Source organism: Crocodylus siamensis, chromosome 6 (assembly GCF_052110815.1).
Source record: "Crocodylus siamensis isolate JL-2025a chromosome 6, ASM5211081v1, whole genome shotgun sequence".
NCBI lineage: Eukaryota > Metazoa > Chordata > Crocodylia > Crocodylidae > Crocodylus > Crocodylus siamensis.
In genome coordinates this window covers 49,821,386-49,846,284 of record NC_143400.1, presented here as the reverse complement: position 1 = coordinate 49,846,284, position 24,899 = coordinate 49,821,386, and the positions used below count along the sequence as shown (strand labels likewise).

General features: G+C 46.7%; 1 protein-coding gene across 1 annotated transcript in view; it reads left to right on the top strand.

The window, feature by feature from the left end:
* Window positions 1-24,899, top strand: part of DGKG (diacylglycerol kinase gamma) — a 165,511-nt gene that overhangs the window by 121,435 nt on the left and 19,177 nt on the right. Inside the window, 1 exon segment of the mRNA XM_090052006.1 lies at window positions 5,418-5,619. Coding sequence (XP_089908132.1) covers window positions 5,418-5,619 — 202 coding nt within the window.

Genomic DNA, 24,899 nt, shown 5'->3' with positions numbered 1-24,899 from the left:
GTCCAGCCACTTGACTTGGCAACCTGAACAATCAGGTGCCTGTTTACAGCTAGGTCGATGGGGGCAGCGTGCGGCACAAATCCAGAACTTGGTGTTGTGTCTCTGGAACCACTAGATGTCTTAACCACTGCCCGCCAATATGGATTTACTTATACCAGTACATTGGGCCAGTAAAGCTTATCCCCATTAGGTGACTATCTGCTTCTTCGGGTGACTAAGTACCTCTCTAAGCCTTGCCTCTAAATCCCTGTTTAGAAGCTTTAATCAGCATTTAGCTGAATTTGCACGTGAGTGCCCAAAGCTGCATTTAGGTAACTCTGCACATAGGTGTGTGCCAGCTCCATCTGCAAATGGGGTTAACCATTCTGGGTGGGTTCTGTGCCTTCTCTACAGCAAATCTGAGCATATGCCAGCAAGGGGGAGAGGTTTGTTTCTCAGCAGCTGTCTCGAAATCGCCACAGCAGTGATATACACAAGCCCTCCGTGTGTGTATGTATGTGTGCATTAATGATTAACAGCTGCTTTCTGACACGCTTTTGGGTTTGAACCCTTAGATGTGGCATTCAAAATTGACTGAAGTATGGGCAGACAGACAGAGAAGTGCCATGGTGTTAAGTGCAGGACCATGCTTGGCTCGGCCAATTAATATATTAATATATATTTTGACTTATGAGGAGAGGCCGAGGGAATTAGGTTCATTTAGTCTGGAGAAGAGGAGATTGAGGGAGGATTTAATAGCAGCCTTCAGTTTCCTGAAGGGTGCTTCCAAAGAGGATGGAGCTGGACTGTTCTCAGTGTTGGCAGATGGCAGAACAAGAAGCAATGGGCTCAAGTTGCAGCAAGGGAAGTTGAGGTTAAATATTAGGAAGAACTTTCTCATGAGGAGGGTGGTGAAACACTGGAACAGGTTACCCAGAGAGGTGGACTCTCCATCCTTGGAGGTGTTTAAGACCCAGCTGGACAAAGCCTGGGCTGGGATGGTCTAGCTGGGGCTGGTCCTGCTTTGAGCAGGGGGCTGGACTAGATGTGACTTCCCGAGGTCCCTTACAACCCTCACTGTCTGTAGTTCTATATTGAGTGTTACAATCTCTCATTATGGGCCAGTAGCACATTATTCTGGGTGTGGTACAAACACATCAAAGTAATTTTTAAAGAAAAAAAAAGTATTATTACCTTAAGAATCATGCTGGAGAGTAGGGCTGTTCAAAGCTTCAGGTGCTGATTTAATTGAGAGGAGATTTGGCCCAATTCAGTGGGCAAATCACTGAATCTGAATCAAATCAGGAGAACAATGAAAAGGTCCGAATCGATTTGAAGCTCTCTGAATCAATTTGGAAAAGATTTGGAGAGCTTAGGCAATTTGAGCAGTCCCTGCTTTCTGCTGCAAGGAGATGGACCCAAACTCCATGCTAGTAAGTAGGGGTGGGGGAGTGGGGAGGGGAACATGGGGGGATCCCTGCCTGCTCCCCCATGACTGCCCCACCTGCCCCAGCTCCTGGCCCTTTGAAAAAAAGAAGAAGCCCCAACTCAGTGGCTGCTGCAGCTGCCTCAGCGTTTCTGGGGGCTCCAAGCTGTAAGCCCCCAAAGCACAGGTTATGACATAAAATACACAGAACATTTCTGGCTTCTCATGTTTGAAGCTGAGCTGAAAAAACAGCTCCAAGCATGATGAAGGAGAAAACACACATGTATATACAAACATACATGCATATGAGTATGCACATATATGTATACCCTTGCAGTTCTACAGTCACATGTGTATGCATGCAGTAACAAATAATTAGTTTCCTGCTTTTGACCCTGAATCTTATTACAAATAAAGCAGAGGCCCTCACTGAGCAAGAAAGAGAGTGTCAAAAATTCTAGCAATGTAAAGTTCTTTATTATCTAGTACACTTTCTTCTTTGTAAAGCAACATCAAGGACAAACCTCATCAGAATCGAAAGAAAAATAACTTTTCTAATCCTGGATGATCCATGGCTTAGTAGGCAAAAGAATAAATACTTTCATCCTGGAGAAACACATTCACAATTTAAAAAGGAGATTCCCCACCACACCCTACATTCATGGCTGTTGTAGCCAGGTCAAGGAAGCTAGTTTTCTACCTTGAAAAAAGACCTCTTTATTTTTACAAAAGAAGTCAACAAATAACGATGTGTGGATAGCAGTATTTTGGGAAAGTTTGGCAGAATTCACAGACCAAGTGTTTTTGTTTAAGATACAAAATTCCCTGCAAGCTTGAATGAAAAGAAAGGAATTATACAATTAAAACATTACAGTTATATTTACATGTTCTCCCCCTCTAATCATACAGGAAAACCACAAATACAAATATTGGACTTTTAAGTATAATTTTTCAAATAATGCAATTTTCCTATGTAATGCTGTGGAATCCTTAATAACAACTCCAAGCAACATTTTATTGCTTTCCTACAGAGTCTCCAAAATTGCCATTTTTCTTGCATTTTTTTTTCCTTTTTTAATATCATTTTCTGCCAGAGTCAATTCTATTTTCCAAATTGCCTGTTTGAAAAAACAGTATCCAGTTATCAAAGTGATCAAAGTGCTACTCTAGATTTTAAATGGCCAGAACAATTTCTTCCCTAAAATAAGTTCCAATAATAGAAAGGCACAGGGAAAATTAGATAAGTGGAATATTTCTAAGCCGCAGTACCTAGAACAGGGTGGTGATTGACTTGTGATTAGAAAAACTTTCCTTTTAGTGACATCAGTTCCACTTGAAGTCACTCTGACAGCTGCTACAAATTACCTAATAAGATTTCTCTTTTTTTTAAAGTTTTTATGTAAAATACATTGTAAAAAGAGAAATGTAGGCTCTTATAGCTTAAAAAGAAAGAAAGAACAAAAAGAATGAATTGTCCCTGGCTCTCTAAGACTAAACTGTATTTGAGAGCTCTGTGTAAATGCTCTGCTCTGCAATATTAGAAGCAGACTTGCTCACATAGTAACACACACAACTCTGAAAGTCCACATACTGCACATGCCTCTTTACCAGTGATGGGTAGTGCTGATAGCAGCTCTCCAGCAATGGTGCCAGTTTTAAAAACAACTAGCTGAAAAATACTAATTGGTTTTCTTGGGAAATTTCAGACTCCATTTTTAATTTTCCTAAATTTTCCAGCAAACAAATTGTTGGTATTTGAACAAATATGTAGTAGAAAACTGAAAATTAAATGGTTTTTGAAGACCTTGTTTCAGTTAGAAGATTAAGGTTCTGTTAGAAAATGGGAGCTGGTTTTGTTGACATTGTTCTACAAAACGGAAATTATTCCATGAAGTTTAACCACCCTCCCCCCCCCCAAAAAAAACCCCAACCCCAGCCCTTTTAATTAAAATTATATTGAGAGGGAAATCTTTTGAGAAGCTCTCACTTTAAGCTGCTTATGGCTTTGCTCTTGCGTATATTAGAGATCATCTCTCCTTTTGTGTCATACTGTGACAGCTGAGAACAGAGGAGCTCACTGTACTCACAGTCCCTGCAGCAGGTAGTTAAGTCTAAGAGGTAGTGACAAGACATTCTCAACATAGGCCATCTTATCTGAAATTAACTTCCTCCTAGCTTATTCCTTGACAACCTGATTCTGTGGCTCTACAGGACACAAGGCAAAGCCTGCCTCTCTGGCCCAATTTCCAATAAAGAGAAGACTGCACAGGGAGAGTGTCATTGTTTGTAAAGCAAAGGCTGGAGTGGAGATTGCGTCAGTTTTGATTTATCTGATGCTTTCCCCAGAGCCTGTGTACACTCCTGGAGTAATTATGAAAGACTCATGAAATGTATTTGAAAAAGAAACAAATGCAGGCCTGTGGGTCTTTGCGGCCTGAGGAGGCCAAGCCCTATGTATCAGGGGCAAGCAGACAGGGGTGTAAGGAGGAAACAAGGCTATGACTATCAGGCTTCAGTTTTGAAAGGGCTGGATGCTGAGTGTCCTGAACAGCTGCCGAGGACACACCATGGAGAGGTAGATGCCAAGCACGAGCCCCCCTTGAGCTGCCTAAGAGATCGATTCCTGAGCTATATCCAGGGGTTTGGCTAGGAGCCAGCACAGCACAGACCCCAGAGTGATAGCCAGAGTGTTGACGTGCTGTCTGTGTGTGTATGTTGGAAGACAACAACTTCGGCTTCCTTGGATTTGGTTCAGCAAAGCACTTAAGCATGTTCTGCTCTCCAAGCACATGACCATTCAACTGGACTGTTCATAAGCTGAAAGTTGAGCACATGCTTTGGAACCTTGCTGAATCGAGGCCAAACCCAAAGTGCCCCTGGAAGCATTTCGCTGTTGATTCCTCCAGACACTGCCTGGCGTCCACCCTTATCCAGGCAGCAACGGTCACTAGCCATTCAGATGGAAAAACTTGACCCTTCTCTCCCCTGAAGAGATTTGCTTAAAAATTGTTACCAATTGGTTGGCCACAAGGGACCACTAGATTAGCGTTTCTCAGCCCATGGGTTCCAACCCAAAAGTAAATTGCAAGGTTGTGAATAAACTTTAAAAATGGATTTTCCTTTAACAGAGAAAAGCATGGGAAGCCAGGGCTTTTCCCTTGCTGTTTGGCAGAGTTTCAGCCTGCAAGGGGCTGCTTGGACCCCCCCCCCCCCCACTCTACACACTGAGGGGCTGGGGGCAAAGGGTAGGAGTGAAGAGCACTGGGTTGGGACTGGCCAATGATGTTTACAAATGGGTCCTGGTACAAAAAAGGTTGAGAACCAGTGCATTAGACCATCATCTAATTTCACTCAGAATTTCACTGGGTCAAAGCAAATCTTCTAGAAAGGCAAATAAGGTGCGTCTACATGTGCATTTTAATGCGCAGTAGCCTATTTTACTTCACATTAAAGCATCACACAAAACTGTATATTTGCGCTATGTAATTATGCTATGTAAAATAGGCTACTGTGCATTAAGCATCACTTTAAAAATGTGCTTTCAGTACTGTGTACTAGGGCAGCCTAACCTGCTTTATTTAGAACTTCACATTAGGTACTGAACTGAATGTGCATTAGGAAAAGTGCATTCATGCATGTATAGATGTGCCCATAGGGTCTACCTGGGAGCTGACATTATTTACAACCACCCCTTCATTCTCAGACTTGCATTGGTGAGATTCCTACCAGGGGGCTGCCTTTTCCGTTTGCGTGTGACACTTATCGCGGTATTGAGGCCATTTGGAACGTCCTTCTGCAGCAGAGATCTGACTGCTTGTCCTGCCCTGCCCTCCTCCAGCACTTGAGGTGACAGAAGCACCCCTAAGAGCCTGGCTCCCTGAGGCCATGCACTGGTGCAGTCTCTGTGTCACTGTTGTCTGCCCACAGGTGCAGTGCCCTGCTCGATATGTAATCCAGGATGCCATTAAGTATTTAATCCCTCACTGTGCCTGCCTGTCTGTGTGCCTGCCAGTGTGATGGAACGCTGCTGGACCTGAGCAACACCTCGCTGGAGGGCATCGCGGTCCTCAACATTCCCAGCATGTACGGGGGCTCCAACCTGTGGGGAGAGACCAAGAAACAGCGCAGCTACAACCGGATGAGCAAGAAAGTACCTGAGAAGCTGCATTCCACCGTGGTCACCGATGCCAAGGAACTCAAGTTCTGTGTCCAAGGTGAGCCGCTCATACCGTCGGTTATGGGGCTGAGAGAGGGTGGCGGAAGGGCACGTGGCAGGACTGGTTCAAGTTGCCAGGGTGATGACTGAAAAGTGTATGTTCTTCTGAGGACTTTATGCATGGCTTAAAACAGGAAAGCAAGAAGAAGTGGTATTATCTACAAGTAGATTTTTTTTTCATGAGCATTTAGCTGACCCAGAACAGGAGCAAATCCATGATGCTCCCCTCACCTCATTGCCTTTGTCTGTTGGCACAGGTCTAGTGATACTTATCTTGCTGGGATCCTATGACCCCAGCTGACTTCCTGCCCTTTGGGCAGGGGGCTGGACTCGATGATCTCCCAAGGTCCCTTCCAGCCCTAATGTCTATGAAATCTATGATACTGAACATTTTCCTGCCCACTGGCCAACACTTGTAAGCCCCAAAGAATAGTCTGTTCGGGTTGGCTGAAGACCATCTCAAAATGGTCCCAGTTTCTCAAAATGATTTCTAGGCATAGAAGGCTTTGTGCTATTGGTATGTAGAATGGGGAAAGCCTGCATCTGAGGATCTCTCTCAACCATCCCCTCCACACACATCTCCCTCTTTGTCTTCTCTCTAAGAAAGGACTTTGTGGTGCAAATCCCACAGTTGTATCAACTCTCCAATGGCAGACCCAGTGGGGTGCCTGAATTAAGGCACATAATGCCATAGGGACTCCAAGCACCATGAAGAAGGGCACAGCATAACAGATAGACAAGGGAAGGTGGCTTTGATGTTACCACGGCCTGAAACTCAGAAAGTCTGGGAGCAATACCCAGCGCTATCCTAAACTTCACTGGGCCTTCGGTAGATTTTCATAAACTACCATAGATACGATACTATAGCCTTTTCTGGACCTGTAAAGTGGGGGTCACACTGCCTCCTCTGCTTGCTATTTCCATTTGGATGAGTTGTAAGCCCTTCAGGGCAAGAATTCCCTCTCTCTCTTTCTCTCTCTCTGCACAAAGGCAAGAGAATTGTTCCTCCTGCGCCCCCGGCATTCTGGTGTAAGGGTGGGCCAGGCTCATATGAAGTCTGTCAGGCATACCAGCCAGGCTCCGGATTAATAAACAGAAGTTCCTGGGGTAGGGGACAGCTCAGGGAGATGCAGCCACCATGCCCTGTGGGTCCTGATTCACAGCTGCAGAGAAAGCAGCTATGCAGGAGAAGGGTAGGGAATAAAGGGCTGTTTTCCGGGCCAGAATTTCAAACGTTTAACTCAGGGATGGGCAGTTTGCTAGGGGATGTCCATGTGGGGAGGCGGGATGTCAGTATTGCCCTCCCTGCTTGGGGATGCCCACATGGGGAGGAAGAGATATCTTGGTGCCTGTTTGTTTCTGCTGACTGGAGGGGAGGAGCAGGAAACGGAGATGCAGAGCTTGCCCAAGAGTCTCCCTCCAGACCTTGGCTGCAGCTTTGCCAACACTGTCAATTTTATCACGTTCCTTTCCGTATTTCTGCCAGGCCATTGCAGCCAGCTGCCCAAGCAAGGGCTTTGGCTGTCACTGAGAAGCAAGATAAGCTTCTAGCCCCACTGTGTGCAGAGGAAACCTTGCAAACATGACCTGAGAGCTCCATGGAGACCACCAAGACAGAGAAAGAGCCCAGCATTCATCACCATTATTACTTTCTAATCTCTTGTTTTCTAAGCCAGTTTCCTCATTTCTGCGCTCTCAGTTACAACTCCGGGAATGTTTGGGGCTGGCAACATTGCTAGGGACAGGGTTTGGAGGGCACCTGAAGGCAGCCCTGTGTCTACAGGCCACCCAGACAAGGCCTGGGAAAGCAGGCTGCCTTGCACTGTGAGCTAACTGACTTCTCTGTGTCACTGAAACAGCCCAAGACACTATGCTGCACCTGCAGGAGTAGCGTTGTCCGTTGCTAACGTCTCTGTTACAGTGAAGGGCTGGATTCACTGCTGTTCAGGTCAGCACACCAGGACTATCATGCTTTCTCTGTGCTCCTCCTTGGACCACAGCTGAGATTCAAACTTCGCCCACTCATTCCCACCTGCGCACACACTCCAAGCATAGCAATTAGGCACAGTAGACAGAGTAGACTTGCCCTGAGGCGCTCTCTGTCTCAAGAGCCTGACTACAGCATTGGCTTGGCAGGAGTGAGTGGGTGAGGTGTGTTCCTTAGCAGCAGCCTTGGGCTGAACGGGAAAGTGGTACAGACACAGTCCAGGGGGACAAAGTGTCTCCTACTGGTGAGGATATAACTGGGTACATTTGAAGTGCCCCAAACAAACACTTGCTTTATACAGCTAGGAGCCCAATCTGGTCCTCTTTAGGAGGAGGCAGTCCAAGAGCCCCAAGAGAATGGTACCAATACTTTCTTGTTTGTTCTTGACTTGATTTTTCCATTCTTCATCCAGACCTGAGGGCTTTACTCAGGGAGATAAACCCTCCGAGACACATGAGTCATCTCTAGTGGCAAATACAGAGCAAAAGAAACATTGCCCCTACCCAGCCCTAGGAACAAAGGCTGGGGCAGTTATTCAGCAAAAATACCTACCTTTATCAGAAAACCTTCTTGTACTAGAAGAAGCCATTAAAATAACATGAAGTCTGTGTATTTGGTGCAGTCCTCACATTTTTATCCTGGATTCCCATCTCCTCTGAGTTGGGGGCTATTATCTAAAACAGATGTTGTTTGTTAATTAGATATTAATCAAGTCAAATGCTTAACTACTAGTCATGCTAACATTTAAATCCTAAGAGGATAGTTCGTCAGCCTGCCTTTCAATACCTCTTTCCAGAACCTTTAAAGAGAAGTGGCAATGACGTAGGGAAGTGCAGAGGAGAGCTCCTGGGAGCTAAATTTAGGTTCTGCTAGGAAGGATACTTGGGCCCAGGGCTTCTCTATAGTAGGGGTCTGCAAGATGCTTTCAAATCTTTATGCAGGGCAGCTTGACATGGGAACTTCAGAGCTTTACAGTGCCAAGAAGAGAGGGGGTGAAGAGGGAAACAGGAAATTAATTGGGCACTAGGGGAAAAAGGCTTCTACAGAAGGGATAGGTTCCACCTTAACCTCAGCAACACCAAACTGCATGCACAGAAAATCAGCCAGGGGGTAGGAGTTTATTTAAAACAAGAGCTGAGGAAGAGTGGATGGGTGCTGCAGAATATCAGAGTCATTCAAAGCTTTCTGTCTGGGATATCAGGAACCCACAGTACCTCTATACTTAGGGAAGGGCAAGACAGAAATGGAGGTGCACAGGGGAAGGAAAAGGTTGAGATGTCCCAGAAAGGAGCAGAGAGTTGGATTGTGAAGCTAAATATCCTTGTGTGATGTAGAACTCACTGTTCCAAGAAACATCAGCATTAAGGAAATCCTTCAGTAGCCCTTGATCTAGAGTGACATCGAAGCAGATGAGTCACCCCCCAGGCTTGATCTCTCTCTGCATCATGCAATCAGTGTCCTTATCTGCATCAGGATGCCTGTAGTATGACCCTGCTTGTAGATTTGTACCTGTGACCTGGAATTGGGATCCTGGCAGATACGTCTGGGCTGTCCTCTCCCCTTGGGGATGCTATCTCACGTGTTTGGATATGGTAAGGGACTGCCATCTTTGTGAATTTATTTGTCTTTCTTGGGCAGTTTACCTCTTGGTTTGTGGCCTCCCATGGGGTTATTTCACCCTGCTTCAGTAACGCCTGTCACATCAAGGGCAAAAGCCATCGCCAGGCATTAATTCACCTGTTCCTGCTTTCAGACGTCTTGTTTTGCCATATGATTTATGTGCTTTATTTCTGGTTCTGTGCCTTGTGTTATTTTCAGCGTAGTACTATTTGATACATAGAAATGGATCCTGCTGGTACTTAAGAAACCCAGTGGTCCTGCCTAGAGGCTCAGACTCAAACTCATACCATCTGCCAGCTTCAGAGTCAAGAAGGAATTTTTCTCATAGGTCAGACTGGCACAGACCTACTCTGTAGTACAGGGCATAGTTCTTTTCCTAGGATCTTCGGAGCATATGTTTAGTAACTACTTTCTTGTAACTGCAGTGGCAGGACATTTAGGGCTGTGTGAAACAGCACCATTTCGTTTCGACTTCTGTTTTGACAGGACAGTGTTTCGTTTTGAGTTTTCTTTCATTTCAAAACCACTGTTCTGTTTCATTTTGTCTAAACTGTTTTGCTGTTTTGCTGTTTTGCCCATAGGCTATAATGGAAAACCATTAAACTGCCTATAACTTTGACAGTTCTTGCCTGATTCAGATGGAATTTGCAGGGATGGTAGCTCCTTCTGTGGCCATGAAACCTGCCAAATTTCAAGGACATAGATGCAGCGGTTTCTGGGAAATTGCACTTCAAATTCTTGAAAGCAAAACTTGTGCCATGTATATGTGTTAAGGCACAGCAGGGTGAAAACTGCAGGGATGGTAGCCCCTGCGGAGGCCACCAGATTTCAAGGAGACAGGTCCGGGGATTTCTGGGAAACTGCACTTCAGGCTGCTGACAAGCAAAACTCATGTCACGTGTATGTGTTAAGGCACAGCAGGGTAAAAACTGCATAGATGGTAGCCCCTGCTGAGGCCACAAAACCTGCCAAGTTTCTAGGACACAGGTGCAGGGGTTTCTGAGAAACTGCACCTCAGTCTGCTGACAAGCGAAATACGTGACATGGGTGACACTGTGCAAGTCAAGGCGCAGCAGGGTGGAAACTGCAGGGATGGTAGCCCCTGCTGCAGCCATGAAGCCTGCCAGGTTTCAAGGAGATGGATGCCGGGGTTTCTGGGAAACTGCATCTCAAGCTGCTGACAAGCAAAACTTGTGACATGGGTGACAGGCCAGTTCAAACAGTGCTGCCTTTTATGCTGTTTTTATGCTGTTTTTCCATCCGTTCCCCAGAGCACTGGGATTGGAAAGGACCTCAGAAAAGGACCAAGGTCATTGGCCAGCTACATAGTCAGTATGAGAGCAGTCCTTCTCCCCTCTTCCCCCTGCCTCCCATAGTTTCATAGTTTCTAGGGTCAGAAGGGACCTGAGTAGATCATCTAGTTCGACCCCCTGCCATGGCAAGAAAGAGTACTGGGGTCAAGCGACCCCAGCAAGGTGTAAATCTAACCTCCTCTTAAAGACCCCCAGGGTAGGAACCAGCACCACTTCTCTTGGAAGTTGGTTCCAGATCCTAGCCGCCCTGACCATGAAGTAGCGCCTCCTGATATCTAGCCTAAATCTACCATCTGCCAGCTTGTGACCATTATTCCTAGTCACTCCTGGCAGTGCTTGGGGGAACAGGGACTCCCCCAGTGCCTACTGATCCCCCCTGACTAGTTTGTAACAGGCAACTAGATCCCCCCTCAGCCATTTCTTCTGGAGGCTGAACAGGTTCAGGTCCCGTAGCCTCTCCTCATAAGGCCTTCCCTGCTGCCCCCTGATCATACGAGTGGCCCACCTCTCACCCTCTCCATGTTGTCCACATCCCTCTTGAAGTGCGGCGCCCAGAACTGGACACAGTACTCCAGCTGTGGCCTGACCAGTGCCGCACAGAGGGGGTGGATCACCTCCTTGGACCTGCTCGAGATGCATCTGTGGTTGGCCTTCCTGACTGCTTCCACACACTGCCGACCCACGTTCATCTTGGAGTCAATGATGACTCCCAGATGCTTTTCTGCCTCTGTACTGACAAGAAGGGAGTTCCCCAACCTGCAGGTATGGTGCCGGTTGTTCCTCCCCAGGTGCATCACTTTGCACTTGTCTGTGTTGGATCCCATCCTATTCTCATCTGCCCACCTTTGTAACCTGTCTAGGTCCGACTGTAGCCTATTGCTCCCTTCTAGAGTGCCCACATCCCCCCGCATCTTAGTGTCATCAGCAAATTTGAACAGGGTGCTTTTTACCCCCTCATCCAAGTCGCTGATGAAGATGTTGAAAAGTGCGGGCCTGAGGACCGAGCCCTGAGGGACCCCACTGCCCACATCCCTCCACGCTGAAAATGACCCATCCACCACCACTTTCTGGGTGCGGCCCTCCAGCTAGTTGGCAGCCCAATTGACTGTGTGGGTGTTGACACCACAGTCCCCCAGTTTCTTAATGAGAACAGGGTGAGAGACAGTGTCGAAGGCCTTCCGAAAGTCCAGGAAGACTATGTCCACTGCTACCCCTGCATCTAATGATTTGGTTATCTGATCATAGCAGGCCACTAGGTTGGTTTGACAGGACCTGCCACTGATGAACCCGGGTTGGTTGCCCCTAAGCATGAAATCCCCTGCTGGCCCCTCATGGATGTGTGCCAGCATAATTTTCTCAAACAGCTTGCCTAGGATCGAAGTAAGACTAACTGGCCTATAGTTTCCTGGGTCCTCCTTCTTCCCCTTTTTGAAGATGGGAACCGTGTTGGCCCTCTTCCAGTCCTCTGGCACCACACCAGAGCACCACAAGTGCTCGTAAAGCCGCGCCAGGGGTCCTGCAATGACCTCCCCCAATTCCTTTAGTACTCTAGGGTGGAGATCGTCCGGACCGGCTGACTTGAACTTGTCCAGTCCCTCCAGAAGCTCCCTAACTAGTTCCTCACTAACCCTTGGCCCAGGTGTGCCTCCCCTGGGGCCTGAGGGGGGTCCAGCGGGGGGGTGGCTGTTCCGGTCCCTGCTTAGGAAAATGGAGGCAAAGAAATCATTAAATATGTTGGCTTTATTGTCTAGTGTGATGACAAAGTTTCCTAATGTGTCCTGCAGGGGCCTCACATTATCTGGAACCTTCTTTTTACCCCCTATGTATTTAAAGAAGGACTTCTTATTGTCCTTAATCCGAGGAGCTAGTCACAGTTCCATCTCTGCCTTGGCCTTCCTGACTGCCCCCCTACATCCCCGAGCAACTGCAGTATAGTCATCCCTGGTGATGTCCCCTCTTTTCCACTGGGTGTACGCCTCCCTTTTAGCTAGGAGACATTCCCAGATGCTTTTGGTGAGCCATGAGGGCTTGTTTGCCCTCCTGCTCCCTTTGATCCTCGTTGGGATTACCTCTCTTTGGGCTTGGAGGATCGTCTCCTTGAGGAGCGACCACTCTCTTTGGACACCTGGCTCCCCTGCCCTCTGGTACCTCAGTGCATCCCTAACTAGTCTCCTTAGCTCGGTGAAGTTTGCCCTCCTGAAATCTAGGATTGCTGCCTTGCTGCAGTCCTTAGTTTCTGTTTCCCTGCAGGCAGCCCTGCTTGAGTTTTGAAACTCAAAACATTTTGAAGCTTTCAAAATGTTTCAACTGTCCTCATTTCATTTTGAGGCTGTTTCGAAACCCTTAATTTTATTTCAATTTCGAGCTCGAAACAGCATAATGAGTCAAAACCGTCAAAATGAAACAGCTGACGAAATTTCACACAGCCCTAATTAGCAATGCCCTCATCTCTCCTGTTTTTCATGGTCAAAGGTTGCTGGTGTTTCTGATTTTGTGCAGCATGTGATTAGGAGCCTTGCTGGACTGGAGACAAACGTTCAGGACTTTGCATAATCAAGCACTTAAAATTCTTGGACTCAGCATGAAGGCTACATAGGCAGGCATGATGGCTTCATGGAAGGCATTGATACCTCTAAGTGGACCTGATCCAATCTCCAGGAAGCCATTGGGAAAAGCCAAAGGGTGTAAACTAGAGGGAAAAAAGTAAACAGAAGGAATGTCTATACATGCATTTACGCATGCCTAAATTTAATACACATGACCTTAATGCGCATTAAGCATATTTAGGCAGGTGTCTACATGTGTGGGTTAAAGCACAATAATGTTGTGTGTATGGACTGGCTTGGGACTAAAGTTAATCCCAAGTCAGTCCACACACACAGCATTAATCTGCTTTAACACATCTACACATTTGTTAATGTGCTTCAACTATTCGCACCTAAATTTGATACCTGCATTTGCAGGTATCAAATTTAGGCACAATTTGCCTAAAATTGCCATTTTTGAAGTGTATTATGGGTATGCACGTGTAGATGCATGTCCTAACGAGCCTTAAATTTAAGCTAGTGTGCCTTAAAGTGTAGATGTGCCCAGAGAGTGCTAAATAGCAAGAGTCAAGAGGTTGTTCAGGTTTCATTCCAGTGAAGCCAACTGAGATGAGCATAAACGATGATCGGTGAAATGGAGGATGGAAATGAAGAGAACTAAGTGGGAATTTGAAGTGCAAATCACCGAGTCTTAAAAAAATCAAATCAAATCAAACCAAACAGCAATAATATTTTAAACACATATTTTAAACCTATAAGAGTATCAGTGGATCTGCTGGACCAGCATGGGGTAAAGGAAGCAGCTTAGGAGACACCAACCTGGCTGAGAACTAAAATGATTTTTTTGTATCCGTCTTTACCATAAAAAAGATACCTGCCTGGAACTTTCTGTGTTCAGGTAAGAAAGAGGGGGGCCATATCAGAAACAGATGTGATGAAAGAGGCAGTGCTGATATGAATGAATAAAGTAGGGCCCGGTCCCACTCTTGTTTAGCTCAGTAGAAAGATTCCCATTGGCTTCACTTGGGAGTTGCACAAAGCCCTTAAAGAATAAGACAACAGCAGAGGGGTGACAGTGCTTCTGAAGGAAATAACTGGTGGGTGTGAGCTGCTAGCACAAGCATGCAAACCCTCCTGAAAAACTTCCAGTGTGCCAGGAGGCTCAAAGGGGTGCATATCATCCAGTCCTTCAAAGTAAAAGGTCTGGATGGGCCTCAGAATTACAGAGAAGCAAATCTAATTTCAGTTCCAGATACATTTTGGAGTTATAACTGAAAGATGAGGATTATAAAATATCTGAAAGAACCTATGTTAATGGCAAATTAGAATGGCTTCTGTCTCATCTCTCAGAATTCTTTGAGTATGTCAACAAAAGAGTGGCTAAGAGGGAGCTAGCTGGTATCTTGTACCTCAGTCTCAACAAAGCCTTTGAAACAATCCCTCACATGGGCCATTAAGTCACATGGCAAGGGCCAAAGTACTGTCACCAATCAGGAAGCAGAGAAGAGACAGGAAGCAGAAGGAGGAAATCAGTGGTCAGTTTGCATTGTGTAATAGGGTGCCCCATGATTCTGTAACAGGCCAGTGTTGTTTAATTATTTCCTGGTTAAAAAAAAACAGTTGGAGAAATTTGCAGGTGACAAAACTGGACAAGGCTGTGAGGATCTTCAGAATCACCTGAGTCAGCTGGGCATCCCCATGGCAGTGGGAATGAACTGCTGGTATGTAAGTTAATATGCTCTGTAGGAAATAATTTGAATGGCTGGCACTCATTGCGCCATTCAAAACCAGCAACTCAGGGAAGAGCCCTGTGTGTCACCATGGATAGCTTAAGAAAGATGGCTGTTCATTGCATAGAGGCAATCCAAAAGAGAACATGATGTAAAGAGGCAAAAGGAACCAGATAAAAAGTAAAACTGCAATAGCAATTTATCAGTAAAGTGACAAACCCATTGCCTGAACTATAGCAGTGTGTAGAAGTTAAGCCATTGTAAAAAAAAAGAACTACAAGTGTTTTAAAGGGGCAGGGGGACAAAAATAGTTTTAAGCCTTGAAGGACTTCCATACCAAGGTAGATCAAAAGGATTGGGGTTGTTTAGAGAGCAGACAAATAAGGGGAAATATAAGAACAGGGCAGAAACAGTCAGGACAGCAATGGTGGCAATGGGTGAGCCTCCTCTTTTTGTACCCAGTGGCATAAATAGAGAGGGCTGGGGGGAGAATGGGAGCGGAGCGAGGTGCTGTGAGCACAGAGGGAAGAGGAGGGAGTGCCAAGGGATTCTTACCTGATTTTGGGACTTAATAGAGGCCCTGGCTGCTGTTCCTGTGCCATGATCTGCCTACCCTGGTGCTGGGGGAGGCTAGGATCAGGGGAGTGCAGCCACCCATGCAGTACCAGTTGCTGTTCCTGTACCCCCATTTTTAAAATCCTGGATCTGCCTAAGGACACAGCTTATAGTTAACCCATGGAGCCCCCAGCCACAAGATAGTGAAAGCCAAAATACAGCAGGCTTCATAAAATGTTCATTAGACATTTATATGGGTAACAAGAACAAGAACAGGTAGGGCCTGTCAAACAAAAAGTATAAAGGATTAGGCCCCTCCTGTTTCAAGGGAAAACCAGCCTTCCAGGATGAGAGTCCAAAGGTAATTTCCACTAGAGTTTTGCTGGGTTATCTGTTTCACTGGAGGGGAGGGTCATCTGTTTGCTGGGTCGTCTCCTCTCCTGGGGTGGAGGATGATTTCTGTGCTTAAGACCTTGGGTTTGGATTTGAGGCATATGAGTTTTGTTCCTGGGTCCACTACAGGCTCCCTTGGTAACCCACACCAAGTTGTTTGATTTTTCTTAACCTCTGTTCCCTTCCATAGAAGAAGCATAATACTATTTCTGCTAGTCTGCTTTTAGTCTGACTTGTCTGGGCAGAGTGCAAGCTATTCAGAGCACTGGCCCTTAACATGAGTCTGTGGATCACCTTGAAGAGCGTGGCCCTAATTTTGGTGATCTTGTAAACCAAGTAATAAATACAGTAATACCACAGAGGTTCAAGCACTTTCTTCTCTTTATTAGTGGTCAGTGTAAAATATGAGACAAGGCTAGGGATCCCAATTCTGGTGCAGGATGCCAATCTTATGCTCCTAAATTCCAATACTCACTGGGAAAAGTAAGAAAACATGCATCTATGAGAGCAGGTGTCCATCACATCTGTCTTGTCTCTATGAATGCACTTGGAGTTCAGGCCTTGAACTTCATTGCTGAGTTTCAGGAACTAACCTGATGTGGGGCCAAGCTGAATGGGAAACCTAGCCCTGAAGAGGGATTGTTGGCATTGACACAGGAGTCCTCCGAGCATGGGCTAAATGGTGAATGTGAACCAGGAGGATTTTGAGTCAGTGAAACAGATGACCCAGCAAAACTCTAGTGGAAATTACCTTTGGACTCTCATCCTGGAAGGCTGGTTTTGGGTCATTGTGCCTTTCTTGCCTTTCTCTTTGTCTGCCCTTCACCACTTAGTTTAGACCACTTACTGGCTGAGCTGGGAAGCAATTTGGCCTCAGCTTCTGTCAGGGAATCAGGCCTAAATGTGATCTGTGAACCTGAGGGGTCCATCTCTATGAAATGACCACATGCATTTAGGGCTGAGTCAAGGACAGGGCTCTGTTTGGCTGGGAGGAGCATAATCCTTTCTGAGCTCCAAAAGCCAATTGTCGGCATGAGTAAGCAGAGTTGGATCATCTCCCTAAGTGGCTGGATGGTTTCCAAAGTACTTTGACAAACATCAGTAACAAATTTGGAAGGAGCTGAGGGTCAAGAGCAACAGTGATTATTTGTTCCAGTTCCGGGAACACAAGTTTTGAAAAGCTGCAAGATCGGCTGGGCAGCCTACTGAAGGCTTCTGTTTTCCTGCTGTCTGACAATACAGCAGTACAGTCTTGAGATCTTCACAGCCGTTTTAAATACGACTCTGTTCTGGACTGAATCTGGAGTTTGGAGCTTTCATTTCTCTCTGCAGTCCCAGTTCATTTGAGTGCTGATAGGGTTTTCATCACACTTTTAGAGTCAGTGGCCCCTCTTAATTGGAAGAAATCAGTAGCAAAGCAAAGGTGGAAAGTTCTTTGAGCCTCTTAGGGTCTAACAGGGTCTTTGTTAGCATTTTCCATATTAGAGGATGTCATTGCCTGAGCTTGGGTGCCCTTGATTTCCAATTTGGGGGGTCTGCTGCTGTTTTGCAGTGCCCTTTTTAGTAAGACTCCCAGGCCCATCAAGCAAGGGCACAGAAGCTCTCGCAGTATGGCAGGAAGGACTAATGAGCTAATGTTTGCATGATGCCTTGAAAGCGTTCTGTAAAGAATGACTCTATGGTGTCCAGAAGTGTTTGCACTCATGGAGTAGACCCACTTAAGAACGGTCTCTCCTAGTTTGTTTCACTTGACAATAAGAACAAAATTCCTGTTAAGGGTGGGAAGAAACCTGCAGCCAGGCTTGCTTAGCTGTAGCAGTGGCCCCCAGATCCCAGCTGAACCAGTGCAGTTCCAACTTCCAGTTGGTCTTTTCTCACTAGATTCAACCACAGTGCAAGCATCACCCCATATATCGAAACATCGGACTGGAAGGGGCCTCTTGGGCCATCTGGTCCAGCCTCCTGCATCCGCAGGCAGAGACTTACACAAGAAAGCCCCAATGCACCACTGTGAACCCTCACCCATAACTACAAGGCTTCAAACCAGAAATACTGACAACACCCTCCAACGTGCCCTAGATGAAAGCAGGGGTGAAGGTGGCCGCGGGAACCCTCTGCCCCTGCAGAGACAGGGAAACAGCTGGTTAACATGTGCTTAGGGGTTCCTAGGAAGAGGACTGTGCCTGAGACTGCAGATAAAGGCAGAAGCTGCTATATTTTCCTTTTTCCATTGATTGAGCTTTGTGCCAACTCTAGAAGAGAGCCCATCCTCGACTCTGAGTACCTTGGACGGGCTCTCAAAGCTACCATTGGTATAGAACAGACAATCCTGTAGGAACATATATGTGGGCTGTCACTCAAAGTCATTCCCCCAGACATAGCCAGGTGCCAAGCCATCTGGGGTGCGGGGGTGGCCTGGCATTAAACAAAGCAAAAAAGGAGCTGTTTCAGTCTACTTTAACCTATCACATTTAAAGAGAACTTCTGCTTTTCAGGCAATTGATGAGGTAATGTTATGATTGCTGATAATCTCCAAATGTAATTCATATTGTCATCATTAGAAAGCAAATGGACAGTTATTAAGACTAGCGAGGCATGATAGCATGGTGAGTATTCCTTTCACTCCCTTCAGTTGTCTTTAAAAGCACTGAAAGCATCGACTAGAGCAGCAGGAGCCTGTCTAGTTTTAAAGCTAAGACTTGTTTTCTACTCTGAGCCTAATCTTGCCCTCTCCTTTAAAAGGACCTTCAAAGGTCCTTCCTGTGTGTGGTCCAGGGAGTTGCTTCCTCTGACCAAAGGTATTCAAGGAGGTCATTTTTCATGGATGTGATTCAGACCACATAGATGTGAATCATGTTCTAAAAATCCCCCGGATTAATTTTTGTCACATGCTAGCACCAGAGCAGTTTGCCTTACACACTTCAGACTAGGATCCTTTGAAACCCTACTTGGTGAGCACCAACTGCACGGGAGGAAACTGAGAAGGAACAGGCCCACACAGGAATGCATTTGCTGGAAGTATTAGTGGTTAATTGGGCTTGCAAGAAGGTCTCAAACGATTAATGAGAATTCAAGTTTTCCTAACAAAGCCAGCCCATTTCTATGTGGAGAAAGCTCTCATGGTGTTTGGGTTTCTGGAAAGAACAGGGAGGGTCACGCACTCACACATAGTGTGCAAAGGATGGCATCGATACATGTGTGCAACCAAGGCAAAGTTGCTGCTCACGCAGAGGATGTGTGGGGCAGCACCTTCCCCCAGGACTATGTTATTGCTTTGCTCAAAGCTGGGATTCAAAAAAGAATGTCACAGGGCATCAGACCTGATGGAGGGGCCTGGATCTTGTGATTCCTGTAAGCCCGTGACACCTCCAACCTGTTCAAGCAAGAGCTGGGAGCTTTGGGACTGACAGTCTGCAAACAATTTAATTTGGGTCAATGGGGTTCTGTAAGAAGCCTACCTGGGTACTGTTGACTAGAGTGCCGGAGCGCCTGCAATTGGTGCAATCCAAGCAGGTAATAATTCTGAGCGAGTAGCTCAAGCTACCAGGCACATAGGCGCAAGACAAGTATGCCTGTGCTGGTATCCTCTCGGAGCCCTACCGAAGCCCCAGAGCCTGGAAATGTGAATGCTTGGAGGCACCGATGACCCCTTCAATGGAGAAACAAGCTGAGGCAGATTAGCAGGTTCAGGTGCTTTTGACATCTGGGCTGCTTGGAGATACCAAGCAGTGGAGGCCATGTTAGTATTTAGAGCTTGAGCCCTTTTTCATAGAGAACATTCACCCCTCATCCCAGTATCTTTGGAGGGAGCAGTATGGTGAGTCCATTAGCTGGCGCACTCAAGTACACTAAGAAAGAAAGCTCCCAGGTGCTGAGCAATCCATTTTCTTCTAAAAGCAACAGCTCTTAGCAATTCCATGACAATCCCCATGGAGTCAGAGCTAGGGGCAGTGTACAGAGCCCAGGAGCTCTGAGGTCCACCACAGTTGGTGCTATATCCATGTATGTGGCCCAACACTCTTGCCTTGTGGAGATATGATGTTGCAAGGAATGGGAGGAGCGCAAAGAATGGGGCTCCAGGGAGAACAGTCTTTGCTAGGAGAAGGGCAGGGAAGCCAGGCCGGGTTCCCATCACTGCCATCATTTTGGAGCTCCACAGGAGGCAAAGTTTCAAAGCCATACAACTCATCTGCGAGGGCAGTCAAGTACTCTGGGGAGGGTCATTGTCACTTAGTGAAATGTGGAGTGCTTCTTTTCCTGTAGGCAGCTCAGAACTCTGGTCCATGGGATCTCTGGCAGGAGGGTAGGCCTGGAGGCCCTGTGCATCTGCTTCTCTAAACCAATGTGAGATTAAGAGCTGTACTGCCTAGAATTTCATGCCGGATCACATGCTTGGAGTCCTACTGGATCACATCCTCAGAGTCCTGTCTGTCTTTTCTATGAAATGTTGATTTTCTTTTGATTTTTTTTTACACTAACTTCTCAGTCTCTGGGTGGCTGCTGATGCAGAGTGTTATATTATCCGACTGGGCTGAACTGCAGACTATTCAGCTAATAATTTTATGTTAAAATGACAATCCTTTAAAGTGACCTTACCAAGAACCTTGTCATGCCATGCCAATGCGACTCTTTTTACAGAGTAATGGTATTACTTTGATGAAGGGTAGGAACAAAAATCATTCTTCTGGCTTGAAGACATTTGGTATCGACCTGCTAACTCTGTTTTTCTTCTCCCTAAAGAGGCATTATGAATAATGACTTGTAGTCAATGGGGAAAGTTTTTGTTTGCAAACTGATTTGAATTTAAAGTGCGAGATCCTTTTATGATACAGCAATTGTTATTGAGGGGAAAGTGGATGCGCTAGCATGCCCCCAGCACTGGGACCTTCTAGCCTCAGCAGAACCTTACAGAGCTTCACTCTAGCAAACTGCAAGTCCACACAGGAAATGCATTTCCACCTTTAGTAGAATCTGGTATCAAAGCCAGATTCAGAGAGATTTTTCCCAGTGTAATTTTCTGCAGTGATCCAGGACAGCTTGAGTTTGTTGGACTTCAGTGTGCCCAGCTTGAGTTTGTTGGACTTCAGTGTGCCCTCTCTCTCTAAGGTGAGAGAGGATCTATTAGGCCTAGTAGTTAATGATGTTGTTGCTAGGTTATGGGGTTTAGGGGTTATTAATGAGGGTGTTTATTAAAATTGCCCTATATGTGCCCAAAGCATTGGATGGCCACTCTTGTATTGTAGAGTAGCAAATATCTGCATAAACAATGCCCTGCTCTTACCAAGCCAATGGGCAAGCCTTCTGCCACCTCTGAAACTTCACTGCACCTTAAACAACCACCAGAGCACATGCAGTTGGTGTCTGAGGCTGCTTTGCTTCCTTTCCTCTAACTTCAGCATGATATAAATTGAGACTCCCCATGTTTGGGAGTGACCATGGCATCGGTGATGTGATGACAGAAGTTTGCCAGCCTCTAGCAAGTTTTGGCACCTGCTCAGAATGGCTCCATTGATGGTCTCACCCTGAAAACCAGGTCTGTGTGTTCCTGGGGCAGTTTGATCACAGGCACTGCAGATCTCAGTGGCAATGTCAGGCTGAGAAGGACGCTTCTTTTGTCCATGTGAAAAAAGGTCCCAGAAGAACAGCCTAGACAATGTTCTTCCAGACTGGATGGACCAAGATGGACCTTGTGATGTTTGCAGAGTGGTTCCCTGCAAATCACCAGTCTCTCAAGAGAAAGGTGGACCACGCTAATGCAGGCATCTACCTCAAAGGGAGAGAGGTGGAACACAGTGTGCCCCAACCAGGCTCCCTAACAGTTGGGGCTGCAGAGGACTTACAGTATAAAGCTGAGTGTGCTGGCTCCATGTCCACTAGAGAGACAAAAAATAGACCATAGCTGGAGCAGGGCTGTGAATCCCCCTGGAGAGTTTCCAGTAAAGGCAAAGCAGATGTGCGGAGCATTATCTCTCCCTCGTCTCATGTTCAGTAGCTTGGAGCTATAATGGAAATGCCATTAGCTTGGCTTGGCTGGCTTGCTTTTATGGTCTCATGTTGCAGTTTGTCCCTGGATACTGAATGCACAGGCCATTTGAAAATGGAATCGTCTTCCTACTGCTAAGTTTTAAAGTTGTTCTGGGCAAGTACAGAAAGCATAAGGGCACTAGGAGAGCCTGAGGTATCGCAGGGGCAGGGGTGCAGCTTTTTCCTCCTGCAGCATGTGCTCAAATTATGTTGCTACAGGTGGAAACCACCAGCCAGGGCAGGCAGACTTCTGTGTGCATGTGTGAGACACTGCCAACTTTCAGGCTGTGCATGAATGAAACCCAGACAGGTTCAGACCGGAGAGCTCAAAACCAAGTGATTTCCTGCACCCAGGGGCATTCTGCCAAAGCCAGAGGAACAAAGCGAGAGCTTTGCACTCTGCAGTCTGCACCATGGCCGGACCACCGCATTTTGCTGCCCTAGGCAGATTGCTGTCTGCACTCTTCTGCCCAGCCACTCCCAGCCCCTTTTGCATTCAGTTGCACATTGTCACCCTTTGGCTGTAAGCTCTATAGTCAATCATTTTGAAAAGCAAACATACCCTTCCTGGAGCTTTCCTGGCCCAGTAGTAGTCCTGCACCTTGTAAACAAGCTAATCCAGGGGTTAGCACAAATCACAGCTCTTGAGGTCACTGCATCCTGAACCCCTTTAGGAATGCTTCAGCTCTGGGCATGATACAGACATGGCTCTTGTTGCTATGCTGGGTGGTCTCCACCTGCCCAGATCATGTTAGACACCATCTGTCTTCAGACTGTTAGGCTTCCCTGTGCCCATTAGCCCTACTGATGATAATATCTGCAACCCATACCAACATATAACCAGTAATGGGGTTTGTTTTGGCAGGGGGAGGGGAGAAGGCACTTCTCAAGGGTCGCCCCTGGACCTGCCCTTCATTCAGAGCTTTTTAGAGTCTTTATTGATGAACTTGGAGACAATATAAAATCACCATTTGGTAAAGTTTGCAGGTGACACAAAGATCAGTGCAGTGGCAAATAATAATGAGGGCAATTCAATGAGCTGAACTGAGTGGTAAGCCCAACTCAAACAACCTGCATGTTAATGCAGCCACGGGTCATATATCTAGGAACAAATAACATTGCTTATAAGATGGAGACTATTCTGGAGAGCAGAGACTGAAGGATTATGCTGGAAACCAGCCACATGTGCACTCCCACTGCATGGCTGTGTAAACAGGAGCATGCAGAGCAGGAAGGTGTTACTGGCTCTGTACATGGCCTCACTGAGACCACAGCTGCATCCATTTCTGCTGTCCACCCTTCCAAGAAGCAAGTGAAGAAGTGGGAAGAATTGTTGCCAGGACAGTTTGCCAGCTGGAAAACTTGCCTGACAGTGAGGGACTGAAGGGGAGCAATGCGTGTGGTTTCAGAGAACATAAAGGCTGAGAAGTGACTTTATCACAGGCCGTAGGTATCCACAAGTGGAGAAGGTTCCTGCTATAGGAGGGCACTAACTGGAAGATAAAGGCATAACGAGATCCAGCAGCAGGCTGATGAACTCAGGGAAACTGAAGCTGGAAATAAGATGCCATTTTTGAACAGTAAAAGTAATTAATTGCTGGAACAGATAATCAGGGAACGTCACAGATCCCTGTCCCTTGGAGCCTGTAAAACAACAATGGGCATCTTGTCACTGTGTAGCTCAGCTACATAAGAAGGACTTGATGTGGGGATCACTGACAGGGATTTTCTGGCCTGTGTCCTGTAGATAAGGGTAGCTGAGCCCTGGTCCTTTGTGGCCTTAAAATCCTCAAAGGGGTCACACAGCTCTTAGGTCCACTCTCAAGGAGCTGCCAGGTGAATGAGAGTGCTCCAAAAGGCAAAATTCTTCCTCTTGTAGCAACCCACAGGGCTCCCACCTGTTGATAATGAATTGATTCCCAAGCAGGGTGTCCTTCTGGTCTCTGTGGTGCATCTGGGGACTTGCAGAGGCAAAGCTGTGAAATGTGCTCCCTTCTGCGTTGGCAAGTGCCCCATCTCATCAAGAGAATCCAGGCATGTGGGACCTCTGTGCTCCATTCATGTAACTCACCGGGCTGCAGGTAAGAATGAAGCCATACACCTTGGAGATGCTCCAACTGGTACAAAACACCTCAGCCCATTTCTGGAGCTCACTGAAAGCACATCACTTTAGCCTATTGGGAAGTGCCATGCATAAGGAAGCTCTCAGGCGGCACCTTCTAATGCATATTAGAATCACAGACAGTGAGGGTTGGAAGGAACCTCAGGAGGTCACATCTAGTCCAGCCCCCTGCTCAAAGCAGGACCAGCCCCAGTTAGATCATCCCAGCCAAGGCTTTATTTACCCAGGCCTTAAAAACCTCCAAGGATGGAAAGTCCACCACCTCTCTGGGTAACCTGTTCCAGTGCTTTACTACCCTCCTCATGGGAAAACTTTTCCTAATATCTAACTTCAACTTCCCTTGCTGCAACTTGAGGCCATTGCTCCTTGTTCTGTCATCTGCCACCACTGAGAACAGTCCAGCTCCATCCTCTTTGGAAACACCCTGCAGGGAGTGGAAGGCTACCTGCAGCCCTTCAGCCAATGTTAGAGCAGCAAAGCGGTTCCTCTCACTGCCCCCAGCTGACTGCAGTCCCCGGGTGAGAATTGGTGGAGTGCACATGCACTCTCAATCCACCTCTCCCATCCGCTGCCCTGGGAGTAGAAGGGCAGTTGGTCTAGGAGTGCTTTGGCTTCAGTGTCCCAGTGGAGAGCTCTCCTCTGAAAGGGGTTTTCCTGTAGAGCAGATCTTGCTGTTCCCTCCCACCTGAACAACCCAGGGTAGCCAGAGTAAGCCTGCGCATGTGGGTCGAGTTGTCCCATTTAAGAAAAGTTGGTTTCAATGCTCTTCTCCAACCTGCTCCCCCAGCTTTCTGCAGGGAACTGTCAGTCATCCAGCTCTTGGGGCCAGAGTCCCCTGAACCCTGCAGACTGAGGACAGTAGTGATGCTGGTCACACATACTGGTTTTGGAAGAGAGACTCTTTCACAGCTACAGCAGGATCCGGTCTGACCAGAAAATGAGCAGAACACACCATGCACAGACAATAAGCATTTGTCTTCCATCTCTC